Source organism: Pristiophorus japonicus, chromosome 2 (assembly GCF_044704955.1).
Source record: "Pristiophorus japonicus isolate sPriJap1 chromosome 2, sPriJap1.hap1, whole genome shotgun sequence".
Taxonomy (NCBI): domain Eukaryota; kingdom Metazoa; phylum Chordata; class Chondrichthyes; family Pristiophoridae; genus Pristiophorus; species Pristiophorus japonicus.
In genome coordinates this window covers 345895198-345914191 of record NC_091978.1, presented here as the reverse complement: position 1 = coordinate 345914191, position 18994 = coordinate 345895198, and the positions used below count along the sequence as shown (strand labels likewise).

General features: G+C 42.1%; 1 protein-coding gene across 3 annotated transcripts in view; it reads left to right on the top strand.

Annotated features, from left to right (window-relative positions):
- LOC139248910 (TBC1 domain family member 14-like) overlaps positions 1–18994 on the top strand; it is an 88351-nt gene that overhangs the window by 47724 nt on the left and 21633 nt on the right. For all 3 annotated transcript variants that reach the window (XM_070872255.1, XM_070872257.1, XM_070872256.1), the window contains 4 exons: positions 4923–5041; positions 8792–8874; positions 9516–9633; positions 13741–13847. In XM_070872255.1, the coding sequence (XP_070728356.1) occupies positions 4923–5041; positions 8792–8874; positions 9516–9633; positions 13741–13847 (427 nt within the window). The remainder of the gene's footprint in view (positions 1–4922; positions 5042–8791; positions 8875–9515; positions 9634–13740; positions 13848–18994) is intronic.

Below are 18994 nucleotides of genomic sequence, written 5' to 3'. Positions count from 1 at the left end.
TGGCAAGCAAATTGCCAGAGCTAGTAAAAAATGAGGACCTTGGTGACAAAATGGGAAGAATGGTTGAGAATGAGGTGCTCAACCATGTCAAAATGTCAAAAGTGGATGGGTGGGGTGGGACAGGCCAAGATGAGATTTGGTTTGCAGACTGCACTTGAGATCTATTTCAATATGTACTCTTGTGTTGGTGTGTTGATGTTGAGTATATTCTGAGCTGAGTAATGTATGGCATTATTAGGCAGTTTTTTTTTTAAAGTTTAGAAGTTGGAATAGGCAGACCTGAAATTTGACACTGCACTAGTTCTGTTTGTGCACTTGGATGTTCATCATGACTCAAGCATAGTATTTCACAGAACAACATTGAGAGCTTAGCTGGCAAGGAGGAGGGGTGGCTAATCATCTTGTGAAACACTGGAAACGATTGGTCTCCAGTGCTGCACCAGTTGTATTTCTTCATCATCATCATAGGCAGTCCCTCAGAATTAAGGAAAACTTGCTTCCACTCTTAGTATGAGTTCTTAGATGGCTGTACAGTCCAATACGAGAACCACAAGTGGGACAGACAGTGGTTGAAGGAAATGGTGGGCGGGGAGTCTGGCTCCTTCCGCTGCCTGCGCTTGATTTCTGCATGCTCTCGGTGACTAGACTCGGAGCTCAGTGCCCTTCCGGATGCACTTCCTCCACTTGGGCGGTCTTTGGCCAGGGACTCCCAGGTGTCAGTGGGGATGTAGCACTTTATCAAGAAGGCTTTGAAGGTGTCCTTGTAACGTTTCCGCTGCCCACCTTTGGCTCCTTTGCATGGACGAGTTCGGAGTAGAGCATTTGCTTTGGGAATCTCGTGCCTGGCATGTGAACTATGTGGCCTGCCCAGCAGAGCTGATCAAGTGTGGTCAGTTTCCAAGTGCTGTTGATGTCAGAAAAATTGCACTTTTGCAGTCATAATTTTTCCCCTCATGTGGTAGGCGAAACTGCATTTCTTGCCCACCCCTAGATGCCTTGTAATGGTGGTTATGGGCCGCAGCCTTGAAGGAAGTGACTCCTGCCTCTGCCTGGCCTCACTATGCCTTGCTCGATAACACCATACTTTTCAATCATAAATTTTGCTTCTCGTTACGTAGATCCAGTCACCGCCCAGATCCTTGCGCAGGCTACAGTCTCATCTTTAGTTACTTCTGCATTCCACTTCCTCCTACATGTAATAATTTGTAGTAACCAAACCGATCTTGCTTCACCAATGTACTACGGAGAGCCATGTAAGCCAGGAATCTTGGCATTCCCAATCACTTCCTTCAGTAAACTGGGAGCAACTTCAAGGTAAACTTGCCAGATATTTTAAGCCTGAAGCCTTTTTTTTTCAACCTGGGTAATGCTGACTATTGCTGGTCTTGGAGCTGCTAAATATGGGTAGTCTCGACAATTCCGTTTTAAAAAGCGATCTCGTTCGTGTTCTCTTTTTCTTCTCTCCCCACCCCTTCCGCCCCCACCCCCCCCCCCCCCCCCAAAACCAGTTTCCAGTTCACTTATTTGCATATCGCTGAACACACAATCTGGCATGAACCAGCGTAATCAGGATGTGTTTTAAAACTTTTTTTTAATTGCTTTCAAAATATTCCTTGATGTACAAGAGTGGTAACTTGTCAAAGTTTGATTAATACAGCTGAAAATGGGTTTATCTTTAAAAAAAAAGCATTTTTAATCAGTGTCAGTCCACCACCTGTGAGAACCGATTTCATGTTACTGAAAATGACAAAAAAATATGCAAAATTATTTTCTAGTTAGAATGGGATACAGTAGTCAGTTCCATAGTAAATTAAAAATATATATATTCAAAAGCTTTTAAAACATACCTATTATTGTCCTTGCGCCCGAAAGAACCAGCTTAATTTTTACAGCCTCCTCGAAGACCTGGAAACTCGCAATGGAGATTAATTCTACCTCCTGGATGTGGCCAGTTTTGTGGGTAGGGCCTGCTTCTAGCGTGAAGTTTTTAAAACTAACAAGATAGTGGAAACTTGATTTCCGCTGATTGCAATTTGCACTTAAACTTCTGCGATCCTTTGCGCCAGTTTCGCTGATTTTGGGTAAATCGAGCCAAATAAGCCAGAACGATCTAGCGAAAGCTCCTGGCCACTATTCCGACTATCTGTTTTAGTAGTGATGTCAGGATAATTGCATGCACGTGGATTGTGACTACTTCTTGATCCACTTCATATCTACAAACTTTTCCATGGTTTTACAGGTATATTATATTCTGTGGTTCAAACTTCATTTTCTCATCCATTTACCTTCTGTTGGTGTTAAAAAGAAGACTTCTCCTCTTCAAGGTGGATCCTCTGAAATAAGGAATCGACACCAGCCCATATAGCGACCACGGAATCACTCAGGCGAAACCTTGGTTCAATACTCTGAGCTTTATTCAAGCATATGCAGGGAAAGCATTCCACACTTAGCTGCCTAGGAAGGAACCTTCAATGAACAAGGGTTCTACATACACAGTTATATAGTTTTCGAGGCATGGTGGCCTCGTGAATACTACTTTCCGACTTTCGGTTGGCTTACAACTGATCTACGGAGTTACATTGATTCGTTAACCCTCATCAGAGTGGCTGCTGAGTGGTCTTGCAGCATTTTTATTTCTCTATTGTATGTGGGGCCAATCTCTGCCTTTTGGAATGTGTTGTTCTACAGTGTTAACCTTGCTCTGGTTTCTCATAGCTAGTTCTGCATTCTTTTTTAAAAAATAATCACGCAAGCAAAGCTACTCCCTTTAGCTTGTTTCCATGCTGTTTCCTCAAAGTCTTGAATATGTAAAGTTTTCAATTTATGTTATACGGCCATTTTCTATCATTTATAAACGAGTTTTACATACAATCTGTCAATAGGCGATATCTTACAATCCCTACCTTGAGGTGGAGGAACTCCTGACTCCTCACAACCTCCTAATACAGATAAGCCCTTTTAATCTGAACCATTTTACGTGTCAGATCAATTCACTGCCTTCAGCACCCACTCTGGTGTGTATTTTTTTAACCTCCTTACACCTCCTCCAGCCAGTCATGTTGTCTTATCTTTGAGGAGTTAGATTCCTGGAAATTTCAGCATAGGAGAAGGCCCTTCAGCCCGTCTGGTGCTGCTGCTCCTACTGTCCTATCTAATCCCAGTTCCCTTTTCTTTTTCTGTCCCTTTTAATATTTTTCTGTGTGTTTAATTCCCCGTTGTGATTGACTCTTCAGTTGTGATAAAATATAGGCAAAACAGCATTAGACGGGTAAGTGTGTGGCTAGTGACGTCGGGAAGCAGAGAAAGATTTGCATTCTTTGGACAGTCAGGTGAGTTCTGAAATGGCAGGTTGTGCAAGCAGGGTGGTCTTGACCTTGACTACTAGCGCCAATATATTGGTGGAGAAGATAAATAGAACAGTGGGGATGGATTTAAACTAGTGTGACAAGAAAGGGATATTTCAAAATCTGAAAACAAACAGCATAGAATTGAACTGTGTGTTGAGAATTTAGATCTGGCGAAGAATGAGTCGTGGCCTAATGAAAGAGGACAGCAGTGAGAGGGAATAGAATGAAGCTCGGAGGAGGAAAGGTAAATAGACTGATCAAATAAAGCTGTTTCCCACAGGGTGCTTTGAAATGGATTGCCCAGAAAGGAAATTAAGGCTGGCAGTATGAGTCATTTTTAAGATGGAGCTAGACAAGCATTTTGGTGAGATTAGGGATATAGGTAGTGAACTGTCTGTTCTGATGGCGAGATGGGCCAAAATCATCTTTTCTGAGGTCTTGTATATTCCTGTGTTGCTGTTCGATATTCTAATGATGCACTGCTCAAAAATCCCTTCCAATTACCCCCTTTATACTTCACATCAGCAACAACTTGCATTTATATAGCACCTTTATCATACTAAAACATACTAAGGCGCTCCCCAAGAGCGTTGTAAAATAAAATTTGACACTGAGCCGCATAAGGAGATGTTGAGAGGTGGATTTTAAGCAGTGTCTTAAAGGAGAGAGATGTGGAGAGGTTTAGGGAGGAAATTCCAGAGCTTGGGGCCTAGGCAGCTGAATGCGCTGCCTCTAATGCTGTAGCAGTGAAAATCAGGGATGTGCAAGAGACCAAAATCGTAGGGCTCCAAGATCTTGAAGTGTTGTAGGGCTGGAGGAGGTTACAAAAATGGGATGGGGCGAGGCCATGGAAGGATTTGAAAACGAGGAAATCGAATTTTTGCCGCACCAGGAGCCAATGTAGGTCAGCGAGCGTCAGGGTGATGGGTGAATGAAACTTGGTGCGAGTTAACGTATGAGCAGCAGAGTTTTGGATAAGCTCCAGTTTAGAGGGTGCGAGGTGGGAGGCCGGCCAAGGATCTAATCGTGAGTTTTTGCATCCTTATTACTGTTTCACCACTGACTAGTGGAAATATTTTTTTACTTACTCAAATCCTTTCATAATTTTGAATACTTGTATCGGATTGCCTTTGTACTTCTCTGCTTTAGTGAGTCCAACTTGACTTTGTCTCTTGTAACTATATCCTGTTATCCCATATCAACTATCAAATCTATGTTGCAACATTTCCATGACTCTGAAATATTTTCAAAATAGGATTCCCAAAGCTGAACATAGTACTCCAATTGTGTTTTAAACTCATTACTTGTGTATTCAGTGGCATAAATGTAAAATCCCCGAATTCCACTGTACCCTTTCTATTGCTTTAAAACATTTGTGCATGGGAAAGTCTAACTTGCTTGGGAGGAACAGGTGACTTGGTATTTGTGGTTCCCAAAGCTTTCCCACCACTGGGTTTTTCCTCATGTTATATTCAGGTCTACGGCAGACCAATTGGTAGTATTTACATGAAGGTAATATTAGAATTAGTTAGTAGTAGTCTTAGCGATACAAATAAAATTATTTATTTTGTACAGGAATATGAAGAAAGATCTAGGAGAGCCCAGAAGTCCCCCTCTCCTAATCAGAGTGTGAGGAAAAACCTAGACTTGGAGCCTCTCTCCACAACAGCACTTATCCTTGAGGACAGGCCAGCGTAAGTATTAAATAACTAATTTCTTATTCTCTAATCATTTTACTCTTTAGAGTTCAATAGCAAGAAGATTGTACACCCTAAAGTACTTTCTATTCTCCTGTGAAGTATGATGTATGAGATAAAACTAGATGAGTTAAAATCAGATAATAATGGGCTCAAAAATCTGTCTAACTCCATCTTAAATATATTTAGTGACCCAGCCTCCACAGTTCTCTGGGGCAGAGAATTTCATAAATTTACAACCCTCAGAAGAAATTTCTCCTCAGCTCAGTTTTAAATGGGCTGCCCCTTATTCTAAGACTTTGTCCTCTAGTTTTAGTTTCCCCTATGTGGAAATATCTGCTTTGCATCCACCTTGTCGAGCCCCCTCATTATTTTATGTTTCAATAAGATCACCTCTCATTCTTCTGAACTCCAAAGTATATAGGCCCAATCTACTCAACCTATCTTCATAAGTCAACTCCCTCATCTCCGGAATCAATCTAGTGAACCTTCGCTGAATAGCCTCCAATGCAAGTATATCCTTCCTTAAATACGGAGACCAAAACAGTACGCAGTACTCCAGGTGTGGCCTCACCAATACCCTGTACAGTTGTAGCAGGACTTCTCTGCTTTTATACTCTCTTTTCCCCCTTGCAATAAAGGCCAACATTCCATTTGCCTTCCCGATTACTTGCTGTACCTGCATACAAACTTTGTGTTTCATGCAAAAGGACATAGACAGGCTAAGTGAGTGGGCAAAAATTTGTCAGATGGAGTATAATGTTGGAAAGTGTGAGGTCATGCACTTTGGCAGAAAAAAATCAAAGAGCAAGTTATTATTTAAATGGAGAAAGATTGCAAAGTGCCGCAGTACAGTGGGACCTAGTGGTACTTGTGCATGAAACACAAAAGGATAGTATGCAGGTACAGCAAGTGATCAGGAAGGCCAATGGTATCTTGGCCTTTATTGCAAAGAGGATGGAGTATAAAAGCAGGGAAGTCTTGCTACAGCGATATAAGGTATTGGTTTCCATATTTACAAAAGGATATACTTGCTTTGGAGGCAGTTCAGAGAAGGTTCACTCGGTTGATTCCGGAGATAAGGGGGTTGGTTGACTTACGAGGAAAAGTTGAGTAGGTTGGGCCTCTACTCATTGGAGTTCAGAAGAATGAGAGGTGATCTTATCGAAATGTATAAGATTATGAGGGGGCTTGACAAGGTGGATGCAAAGAAGATGTTTCCACCGATGGGGGGAGAATTAGAGGGCATGATCTTAGAATAAGGGGCCGCCCATTTAAAACAGAGATGAGGAGAAATTTCTTCTGAGGGTTGTAAATCTGTGGAATTTGCTGCCTCAGAGCTGTAGAAGCTGGGACATTGAATAAATTTAAGACAGAAATAGACAGTTTCTTAAACGATAAGGGGTTATGGGGAGTGGGCGGGGAAGTGGAGCTGAAACCATGATCAGATTAGCCATGATCTTATTGAAATGCGGAGCAGGCTCGAGGGGCAGTATGGCCGACTCCTGTTCCTATTTCTTATGTTCTTAACCCCAGGTCCCTCTGTACTGCAGCACTTTGCGATTTTTCTCCATTTAAATTATAATTTGCTTTTCTGCCAAAGTGGATAACCTCACATTTTCCCACATTATATTTCATCTGCCAAATCTTTGCCCACTCACTTAGCCTGTCTATATCCCTTTGCAGATTTTTTGTGTCCTCCTCACAATTTGCTTTCCCCACCCATCTTTGTATTATCAACAAACTTGGCCTCATTACACTCAATCCCTTCATCCAAGTCATTGATATAAGATTGTAAATAGTTGAGGACCCAGCACCGATCCCTGTAGCACCCCACTAGTCACTGTTTGCCAACCGGAAAATAACCCATTTATCCCGACTCTGTTTTCTGTTAGTTAGCTAATCTTCTATCCATGCTAATATATTACCCACAATCCCATGAGCTTTTATCTTGTGCGGTAACCTCTTATGTGGCACCTTATCGAATGCCCTCTGAAAATCCAAATACACCACATCCACTGGTTCCCCCTTATCCACCCTATTCGTTACATCCTCAAAGAACTCCAGCAAATTTGTCAAACACAGTTTTCCCCATTCATAAAACCATGCTGACTCTGCTTGATTGAATCATGCTTTTCCAAATGTCCCGTTACAGCTTCCTTAATAATGGACTCCAACATTTTCCCAATGACAGACGTTAGGCTGACTGGTCTATAGTTTCCAGTGGTTCTTCTGCCCTCTATGGCAACATACCCCAGTATGAGTAATACCTTTGGGAAGAGGTGGGATAGCAGAAAGGAAAGTGAAGGTCAACGATGTAGAAATTGCATTGGTGCAAGTTTTAAATCATTTGCCTAATTAGGGCAAAGTCAACACTTGCGCAACATTCTGGTGTTGAGTCAGCATTGTTTTTAATTATTTGAATCGGAAGCTGTTGAATGCTCACCATGAAAAATGCTGTAGAAAGTATTTGCAACATAAATGTTTAGTGGAACTGAGAAATATGTACCACCTGCTTCTCTTTCAACCCCCCCCCCCCCGCCCCTCCCAACAAAAAAATACTTGGCTCAAATTAAGGTTTAGATTTTTTTAATAATCCAAAGCTTTTGTTAAATTACTTGTGCAAAATCAGATCTTGAGAGGAGCAGATAAAAATGACTGACATATGATACACTTGAACTCATGCCTACCCACTCTACTGCAGTGCTATCACTGGAAAAGCTTCAGCCTAATTCTACAATGGTTTCAATTTCAATTTGGGAAGGATGTGATGGTTAGGTGGGTGGTAAAAATAAGTTGTGAGGTTAGTAACTATTGGGAATAAACTTATTGAGGATTGGTTAGGGGAGGACGGAAGAAGAGGTTGCCTCTGAATAAGTGGGTTGAAGCACCACTCAGAGTTGAGCACATAATCTAGGTTGATATTTCTACGCACGACTGAGGGAGTGCTGCTTTGTTGGATTGATTTTGAATGATAAAATTAAGCCCCATCCACTTAGGTGGATTTAAAAGATCCCATGACACCATTGGAAGAACGAGGGACTTTCATGCTGTCCTGCTTAACCAACACCGACCACCAAATTTGTTATTATGGTATCTCGTTGCTTCATTGACATTGTGAGCAACATTTGCCTACATAAGTGATTGCACTTCAAAAGTATGTCATTGGTTGTAAAGTACTTTGGAGATGAAAGGAGCTGTTCAAATCTTACAGTACAGTAGTGAAGGGAGGGGTGGTGAGTAGTTGAAGGGTTAGAGAAAGTAATGAGATAATGCATTTGTGTTTTTCCTTCTTGATTTACTCCTCTCATGTCAAGGGGACATCTCATGCTTGGTATGGTTCATTGGATGCTGGCAGCATGCCACTATCTCTCTGAAGTGTTTCATTAATTCTTTGAGCATTCCTCCTCATCTGTGCCAAGTTATTGAGGTTCCTAAGCTAATAATGTATAAAATTCATTTCTTGACCATGTTCTATAAATATTATTACTACCCAATTACTTTTGATTCACTGTAGTATGTTCTATATAGCTCGTGCTTAAGGTTAATACAGCTATTTTAGTAAAAAAGGAATTTTGTTTGCTCTACCATATTCATTACTGGTTTAGTTGTACCTTTGCTGAAGCTGTATTGTATATCTTGGACCCAAAATGCTTCATTTGTATCTGACTATCTGCTATTCTGAGCTGTTGCAATAGTTAGCAAGTTAACAAGCACTGAGTAACTGCTCCTTTTATTTCTCCTCAGGAATCTCCCTGCAAAACCTGCAGCAGAAGCTCAGAAACACAGACAGCAGTACGAGGAGATGGTGGCTCAAGTCAAAAAACGAGGTGAAATGCTGGTTGTCTCCATTTGTTGTATTACCATATTTTTTGTGGAAGGTTTCAGGGAGATATCTTTAGGCTGAGTTTTCGACTTAGAATAGTGGCATTCTATAATAGTAGCCCCTGTGGATCATCTGCACAAACTTCTGATCAAAAGATGCGCAAAACCTTGATATATTTTTTCATAAATAAAACACTGCCAGCTATGAATAAATCATTAAGTGCAGAAAATGAGTATGCAATGGGAGTAATTTTAACCTAACCTGCCAGGTTGAAAAGAGACGTGATCGGAGCAGTTGCCCATTTTGCACCAACTTTATCGACTCTCTTGAATGGAAAATAAAGTTGGTGCAAAATGGGCAACTGCTCCGATCACGTCTCTTTTCAACCTGGCAGGTTAGGTTAAAATTACTCCCATTGCATACTCATTTTCTGCACTTAATGATTTATTCATAGCTGGCAGTGTTTTATTTATGAAAAAATATATCAAGGTTTTGCGCATCTTTTGATCAGAAGTTTGTGCAGATGATCCACAGGGGCTACTATTATAGAATGCCACTATTCTTTAGGTGTCTTGGGGTGTTTGTGTAGAAAGTTGTCTTCAAATCGCAAAATTTGATATTCAGTTTATTGTTTGTTCTGTGCAGAGCAAAAAGATGCTCAGAGGCGAAGGAAGCTGCTAGAAGACCGATGTAAACTGGAAGAAACCATTGGTAATGCTGTGGTGACCTGGAACAATGAAATCCTACCCAACTGGGAGGCTATGTGAGTGAGGCAGAAACAAAACTATTTTACATTGTAATAAGACAATCTTTGTGCATACTTGCTAGATATTTTACCACTGTTGCATTGGACTAATGTAATACATACTGGCCGTAGAATTGTCTTCAAAATATTCGCTATCTTGCAATGATTATGACAGGAAGTGATAAAGCGCTGAAATTTCTCCCAACCTTATAACACATACTTAAATCTCTGACCAGTTACATTCCCTAGGTGGCCTAACTGGTTTCATCAGTACATAAAGTATTCATTTTTTTCCCTGAATTTTCTTCCCTTCTATCCTGAAGGAACTAACCTCCTGCTAGGATGCAGTTTCACAGCCACACTTGGACGTTCTGCGCGTGTGAGCCTACACAATCTGTGGTGTTTGGCTATTTGGGCAAGGGGAAGGGCATCAAAGTGAGTCACATCTTGTCTCCTTCGAAATGGCCACACAATACACTTTCCATCAAGGACCTCTTTAAGAAGCTGCGTGTTCTGAGGACCTTCCCCAATTCTGCCATATGAAAGGCCTCGGCCAATGTTCCTGGTTCTTTTTGTTTCATTAATTTGGTATGGAACCTTTTTGAAAGAAGACTGAATGAGGGAAAATATTGTAAGACTTAAATTGCAGGAGACCATTCTTTGAAGTTCAACCTCCAGATGTATAGCTCCTTCTCAGCCTACCCTCTATTTATTCCCTTATCTTTGCTTGGAGATATTTTATCTCTTCGATGTGGATATGATTTTTCTACTATTTGGTCTCAATGCTACCTCTTATCAAAGAGCTGAATGTAGTCCAAATGGAAACCTTGTTCTACAACACAGTGGGAATAGATCCTGCGAGTTACAAATTTTTTTAAAAGAACAGTGACCTGGTGATTTCCCTGAAGAGGTCCTATAAGACGAATTTAGGGAGCTGGGAGCTAAATTTAAAAAGTAGGACCTCAAAGGTAGTAATCTCAGGATTGCTACAAGTGCCACGTGCTAGTCAGAGTAGGAATTACAGGATAGCTCAGATGAATACATGGCTTGAGGAGTGGTGCAGAAGAGAGATTCAAATTCCTGGGACATTGGAACAGGTTCTGGGGGAGGTGGGACCAGTACAAACCGGACGGTCTGCATGTGGGCAGGACCGGAACCAATGTCCTAGGGGAAGTGTTTGCTAGTGCTGTTGGGGAGGCGTTAAACTAATGTGGCAGGGGATGGGAACTCATGCAGGGAGATGGAGTGAAATAGAATGGGGGCAGAAGTAAAAGATAGAAAGAAGAAAAGTAAAAGTGGAGGGCAGAGAAACCCAAGGCAAAAATCAAAAAGGGCCACATTACAGCAAAATTCTAAATGGGCAAAGTGTTTTAAAAGACAAGCCCGAAGTCTCTGCCTCAATGCGAGGAGTATTCGTATTAAGGTGGACAAATTAACTGCACAGGCAGCAATGAATGAATATGATATAATTGGCATCATGGAGACATGACTCCAGGGTGACCAAGGCTGGGAACTCAACATCCAGGGATATTCAACATTCAGGATGGATAAACAGAAAGGAAAAGGAGGTGGGGTAGCGTTGCTGGTTTAAAGAGGAAATTAACGCAATAGTAAGGAAGGACATTAGCTTGGATGATGTGGAATCGGTATGGGTGGAGCTGTGGAATACCAAGGGGCAGAAAACGCTAGTGGGAGTTGTCTACAGACCACCAAACAGTAGTAGTAAGGTTGGGGACAGCATCAAACGAAATAAGGGATGCATGCAATAAAGGTACAGCAGTTATCATGGGTGACTTTAATCCACATATTGATTGGGCTAACCAAACTGGTAGCAATGCGGTGGAGGAGGATTTCCTGGAGTGTATTAGGGATGGTTTTCAAGACCAAGATGTCGAAGAACCAACTAGAGGGCTGGCCTTCCTAGACTGGGTTATGTGTAATGAGAAAGGACTAATTAGCAATCTTGTTGTGCGAGGCCCCTTGGGGAAGAGTGACCATAATATGGTAGAATTCTTCATTAAGATGGAGAGTGACACAGTTAATTCAGAGACTAGGGTCCTGAACTTAAGGAAAGGTAACTTCGATGGTTTGAGGCGTGAATTGGCTAGAGTAGATTGGCAAATGATACTTAAAGGGTTGACGGTGGATAGGCAATGGCAAACATTTAAAGATCACATCACATGGATGAACTTCAATAATTGTACATCCCTGTCTGGCGTAAAAATAAAATTGGGAAGTTGGCTCAACCGTGGCTAACAAGGGAAATTAAGGATAGTGTTAAATCCAAGGAAGAGGCATATAAATTGGCCAGAAAAAGCAGCAAACCTGAGGACTGGGAGAATTTTATAATTCAGCAGAGGAGGACAAAGGGTTTAATTCGGAGGGGGAAAATAGAATTTGAGAGGAAGCTTGCTGGGAACATAAAAACTGAATGCAAAAGCTTCTATAGATATGTGAAGAGGAAAGATTAGTGAAGACAAACATAGGTCCCTTGCAGTCAGATTCAGGTGAATTTATAATGGGGAACAAAGAAATGGCGGACCAGTTGAACAAATACTTTGGTTCTGTCTTCACGAAGGAAGACACAAATAACCTTCCGGAAATACTAGGGGACCGAGGGTCTAATGGGAAGGAGGAACTAAAAGAAATCTTTATTAGGTGGGAAATTGTGTTGGGGAAATTGATGGGATTGAAGGCCAATAACTCCCTGGGGCCTGATGGTCTGCATCCCAGAGTACTTAAGGAAGTGGCCCTAGAAATAGTGCATGCATTGGTGATCATTTTCCAACAGTCTATCGACTCTGGATCAGTTCCTATGGACTGGAGTAGCTAATGTAACACCACTTTTTAAGAAAGGAGGGAGAGAGAAAACGGGTAATTATGGACCGGTTTGCCTGACATCAGTCGTGGGGAAAATGTTGGAATCAATTATTAAAGATGAAATAGCAGCACATTTGGAAAGCAGTGACAGGATTGGTCCAAGTCAGCATGGGTGGCGGTGAGAGCTGTGAAGGGGACACTAAGAGGCTGCAGGGTGACTTGGACAGGTTAGGTGAGTGGGCAAATGCATGGCAGATGCAGTATAATGTGGATAAATGTGAGGTTATCCACTTTGGTGGCAAAAACACAAAGGCAGAATATTATCTGAATGGCGGCAGATTAGGAAAAGGGGAGGTGCAACGAGACCTGGGCGTCATGGTACATCAGTCATTGAAAGTTGGCATGCAGGTACAGCAGGTGGTGAAGAAGGCAAATGGTATGTTGGCCTTCATAGCAAGGGGATTTGATTATAGGAACAGGGAGGTCTTACTGCATTGTACAGGGCCTTGGTGAGGCCTCACCTGGAATAGTGTGTTCAGTTTTCTCTCCTAATCTGATGAAGGACGTTCTTGTATTGAGGAAGTGCAGCGAAGGTTCACCAGACTGATTCCAGGGATGGCAGGACTGACATATGAGGAGAGACTGGATCGACTGGGCCTGTATTCACTGGAGTTTAGAAGGATGAGAGGGGATCTCATAGAAACATATAAAATTCTGACGGGACTGGACAGTTTAGATGCAGGAAGAATGTTCCCGATGTTGGGCAAGTCCAGAACCAGAGGACACAATCTAAGGATAAAGGGGTAAGCCATTTAGAGATGAGGAGAAACTTCTTCACAGAGTTGTTAACCTGTGGAATTCCCTACCGCAGAGAGTTGTTGATGCCAGTTCGTTGGATATATTCAAGAGGGAGTTAGATATGGCCCTTATGGCTAAAGGGGTATGGAGAGAAAGCAGGAAAGAGGTACTAAGGTGAATGATCAGCCATGATCTTATTGAATGGTGGTGCAGGCTTGAAGGGCTGAATGGCCTACTCCTGCACCTATTTTCTATGTTTCTATGAATGAGATGGTTTGTTGATGTTGAAATTCTTTCAGAGAATATTTGCCGTAGGTAATTTGAACTGCTTAATACCAGGAATTTTTCTGTCTAAGTGACATTGCTTTTAATTTATTAAAAATGTGAACTTTATTCTCATGAAATTTTTACAAAATCAATGACTTTGTATCTTGTATATTTATAATAACATATCTTTATTTGACATAATTGAAATTTGATTTTTAATTTTTTTTTTAAACCCTGAAGATGTCATTCTCGTAAGGTTCGTGATCTGTGGTGGCAAGGGATTCCTCCAAGCGTAAGAGGGAAGGTGTGGAGCTTGGCAATGGGCAATGACTTAAACATTACTCATGGTGAGTGTTGCACAGCTAACTAGCTATAATTATATTGACAAATTAAAAATAATACTTGCAGTGATTTCTAGAGAATATAGGCAAGGCCATTGCAGAGACTCTCTGCTTTGACTTCATGGGATTACATAGGATATACGGCACAAACAGGCCATTCGGCCCAACCAGTCCATGCCGGCATTTATGCTCCGCTCGAGCCTTTTCCTGTCTTTCCTCATCTAAATCTATCAGCATTACCCTCTATTCCCTTCTTCCTCATGCTTGTCTAACCTCTCCATAAATGCATCTGTACTATTTGTTTCAACCGCTCCTTGAGCGAGTTCCACATTCTCACCACTCTTTGGGTAAAGAAGTTTCTTCAAAATTCCCTATTGGATTTCTTTGAGATGACCTTATATTGATGGCCTCTAGTTATGCTGTTCCCCACAAGTGAAAACATTGTCTCTGTGTCCACTCTTATCAAAGCTTTTCATAATTTTAAAGATTCCTTAGGTCACCTCGACCTTTTTTTCAAGAGAAAAGAGACCCAGCTTGTTCATTTTTTTCCTAATATGTATACTCTTGCATTTCTGGTGTCATCCTTATAAATCTTCTCTGCACCCTCTCCAGCGCATCTCTATCCTTTTTATAATATGGCGACCAGAAATGTATGCAGCACTTTAAGTGTGGTCTAACCAAGGTTCGATCCAGGTTTGGTATAACTTGCCTACTTTTCAATTCTATACCTCTAGAAATAAATCCGAGTGCTTGGTTTGCTTTTTTTAACGGCCTTGCTAACCTGTAGCGCAACTTTGTGATTTGTGTATTTATACTCCGAGATCCCTTTGTTCCTCTACACCTAGACTCGTGACCTCCCTATTCTTCTTTCCAAAATGTAATACCTCACATTTATCTGTTGAACTTCATTTGCCAATTATATGCCCATTCTGCAAGTTTACTAATGTCCTCCTGTAATTTGTTGCAGTCCTCATCAGTATTGACTTGGTGTCCTCTGCAAATTTAGAAATTCCAAAGTCTAAATCGTTAATATAAATTGTGAACAAGTGGTCCCAGCACTGATACTTGTGAAAGACCACTACCCACCTCATCATCATCATAGGCAGTCCCTCGGAATCGAGGAAGACTTGCTTCCATTCTTAGCATGAGTTCTTAGATAGCTGAACAGTCCAATACGAGAGCCACAGACTCTCTCCCAGGTGGGACAGATAGTTGTTGAGAGAAGGGGTGGGTGGGACAGGTTTGCCGCACGTTCATTCCGGTGCCTGTGCTTGATTTCTGCATGCTTTCGGCAATGAGACTCGAGGTGCTCAGCGCCCTCCCGGATGCACTTCCTCTACTTAGGGCGGTCTTTGGCCAGGGACGCCCAAGTATCAGTGGGGATGTCGCACTTCATCAGGGAGGCTTTGATGGTGTCCTTGCAACGCTTCCGCTGCCCACCTTTGGGTCGTTTGCCGTGAAGGAGTTCCGAGTAGAGCACTTGCTTTGGGAGTGTCGTGTCTGGCATGCAAACTATGTGGCCTGCCCAGCGGAGCTGATTAAGTGTAGACAGTGCTTCAATGCTGGGGATGTTGGCCTGGTCGAGGACGCTAATGTTGGTGTGTCTGTCCTCCCAGGGGATTTGTAGGATCTTGCGGAGACATCGTTGGTGGTATTTCTCCATTGACTTGGTGTCTACTGTACATGGTCCATGTCTCTGAGCCATACAGGAGGGTGGGTATTACTACAGCCCTGTAGACCATGAGCTTTGTGGCAGGTTTGAGGGCCTGGTCTTCAAACACTCTTTTCCTCAGGCGGCCGAAGGCTGCACTGGCGCACTGGAGGCGGTGTTGATTCTTGTCATCACTGCCTGCTCTTGTTGATAGGAGGCTCCCGAGACATGGGAAGTGGTCCACATTGTCCAGGACCGTGCCATGGATCTTGATGACTGGGGGGCAGTGCTGTGCAGCGAAGACAGGCTGGCGGAGGACCTTTGTCTTACGGATGTTTTGCGCAAGGCCCATGCTTTCGTATGCCTCAGTAAATACGTCGACTATGTCCTGGAGTTCAGCCTCTATGTGCACAGACGCAGGCGTCGTCCGCGTACTGTAGTTCAACGACAGCATTTGAGGTGGTCTTGGACCTGGCCTAGAGATAACTAAGGTTGAACTCCAGCAGGGAGTTTGTTGACTGTGAGGTGGAGCATGGCGGCAAGGAAGATTGAGAAGAGGGTTGGGGCAGCCCTGTTTGACTACTGCTGAGGCACTGAAGTATGGCGGAGAGGCACTGTTGGTGCGAATCCGTGACCTCATCTCTCTCATCTGGAGTGAGGAGATCTCCCAGATGCAGTGATCGTGACCATCTTTTAAAAAGTGGACAAGTCCGACTGTGGCAACTACAGAGGAATCTCCCTACTATCAGCCACTGGGAAAGTCGTCGCTAAAGTCCTCCTCAACTGTCTTCTTCCTGTGGCCGAGGAGCTCTTCCTGTGGCCGAGGAGCTCCTCCCAGAGTCACAATGTGGATTCCGTCCCTTACGGGGCACAACAGACATGATTTTTGCAGCGCGATAGCTACAGGAAAAATGCATGGAACAGTGCCAGCCCCTATACATGGCCGCCTTCGACCTCACAAAGGCCTTTGACACTGTAAACCGTAAGGTTCTATGGTGTATCCTCCTCCATTTCGGATGCCCCAAAAGTTCGTCACCATCTTCCGCCTGCTCCACGACGACATGGAGGCGGTGATCCTTACCAACGGATCCATCACAGACCCAACCCACTACCCACCTCCTGCCACTTTGAATAGCTACCTTTTATACCTACTCTCTGCTTTCTTGAAGCCAGCTAGCTATTCATTCTGCTACTTGTCACCGACTCTGCATTCTCTGACTTTGTTCAACAGTCTATTATGGGGTACCTTATCGAAGGTCTTTTGAAAATCTCGATAAATTACATATACATTACATTGTCTACTCTCCCTGTTACCTCTTCAAAATATTCCATGAGGTTGGTCAAGCAAGACATTCCCTTTTCAATTCCATTCTGACTATTCATTATATTTTTGGTCTCTGTGTTCTACTTTCTCCTGTAGTAAGGATTCCATTATTTTTCCTGACTGGTCTATAATTCCCTGGACATGTTCTATCCCCCTTCTTAAATATCGATATTACGTTAGCTATCGGCCAGTCCTCTGGCACTACAGCTTTTTCTAACAAATTAGTAACTATGTGCAGTAATGCCTCTGCTGTCCCTTCCCTAATTCTTTTAAAATGCTTGGATGCAATCCATCAGGAGTTTTATCCTGAGTTTGAGTAGTTTATTTAATATATCCCCTCTTTATTTTAAATGCACTTATCTCGTTACTAATTTCATTATCCAATGTCATGTGCACCTGTTCTATCTCCCTAGTAAATACTGAAGCAAAATAATTATTTTATATTTCTGCCATCTCTGCATCGTTACCTGTGGTATTAACCTGTCTGTCTCTTAATGGCCCTATTCCATCCCAATCTTCCTTTTTTTAAATTAGATGTGCTTGTAAAAGATATTACTATTTTGTTTTATGTTCCTTAATGATTTAATTTCAGTTCCTCTGTTTTCCTAATTGTTTTTTGACTTCTCTCCTAATCTTTTCATATTCTCCCTTATCATGCACTCCTCTGCTGTCTATGTACTTAATGTGTGCCTCTTTCCTTGCCCTCAATTGTTCCCTTATGACTTTATTCATCCATGGAGTCTCATTAGTGTTTAGTTTGTTCTTTTAGCAGAATATATTGTTCATGCACTCAACACTGTTTTAAATGTTTCCCATTGCTGCTCTACATTGTTTTGTGCCAATATTGTTGCCCATTTTATTTTCCCAAGTTCTATTCTTAGTCCCTCAATCAGTTTTTCTCCAGCCTACTACCTTAGTTTTAGTCATGCTTGTGTCCTTCTCAGTTATAAAGCGTATTATGTTATGGTCACGATTGCCTAGATGCTCCCCTACTTTTACTTCCCTTATCTGCTCTGGTTCATTCACCATTACTAGATCAAATAGTGAATCCTTCCTTGCGCTTTATATATGTTGGATTATAAAGGAGTCCTATACACGTTGTCAGAACTCCATTCCCTTATCCCCTTTACCAACGTCTTCTGTCCAATTAATATCGGGGTAGTTGAAATCCCCTATGATTCTATTTTTTTACTCATTTCCCTAATTTGTCTGCATATTTCTTCCTTCACCTCCTTCCACTATTCGGTGGACTCTAGACTACACCTATTAGTGTGATTGATCCTTTATTATCTTTTATCTCCTTATGGATTCTGTTTTGTCTTGCTGATAGCTGCGTCACTTTCTTCTACTGCCATTGTTATCCCTAATAAGTACAGCTGCTCCATCTCTCTTTTTTCGCCCTCTCTTTTCTAAATATGTCCGCAATGTTTAATTCCCATTCCTAATTTTTCTGCAGCCATGTCTCTAATCCTTACTATGTCTGGTTCCTCGCAATGTATGATTGCCTCCAGCTCCCCTATTTTATTGCGGACACGGTGCATTGCTGTACAGACAGTTTAACTCATTTTTAATAGGATTTCCTCTCCCTTTAGACTTGTTCTATGACTCTCTTTATTCCTTTGCCATCAATGTTCTCCCTTACTTAACTATTTCCTGTGCTCTCTCTTCCTGTTTTGTTTATATTTAGGCTGGTTGTGTTTCTTATCGATCCCTCCCCCATCTTGCTAGTTTAAAGCTTTTGCCACCTTCCTATTTGCCCTTTCCGCTGGGACACGCGTCCCATCCCAGTTCAGGTACAGCTCCTTCCTGTCCTGTCCTGTCCTAGAGCTGGTGCCAGTGTCCCATGAAAAGGATCACCTCTTCTCCACAAAGAAGCCAGTAATTTGTGCTTTACTATGGTATGATAAGCTGCAGAATTATGTATTAGGATGCTGCATGGGGTGAGGAGGGAGATAAATTTATATCTGATCTGGTAGGGTAATTATAGTTCAATCCAAAAAAGCTATTGTCCTCTTTTTCTTTTCTCTGCACCCTTCCTTTACACGCATGTTCTATAGCAATCCTGTATACTTTTCCTGCCTGTTTGCAACGCCCTTGCCATCTTCTTGTTGCTTACATTTCCTAGGTTATCTGTCTGTCATTGGATTATATTTCTGTCTTGGGTTAAAAGTTGACATC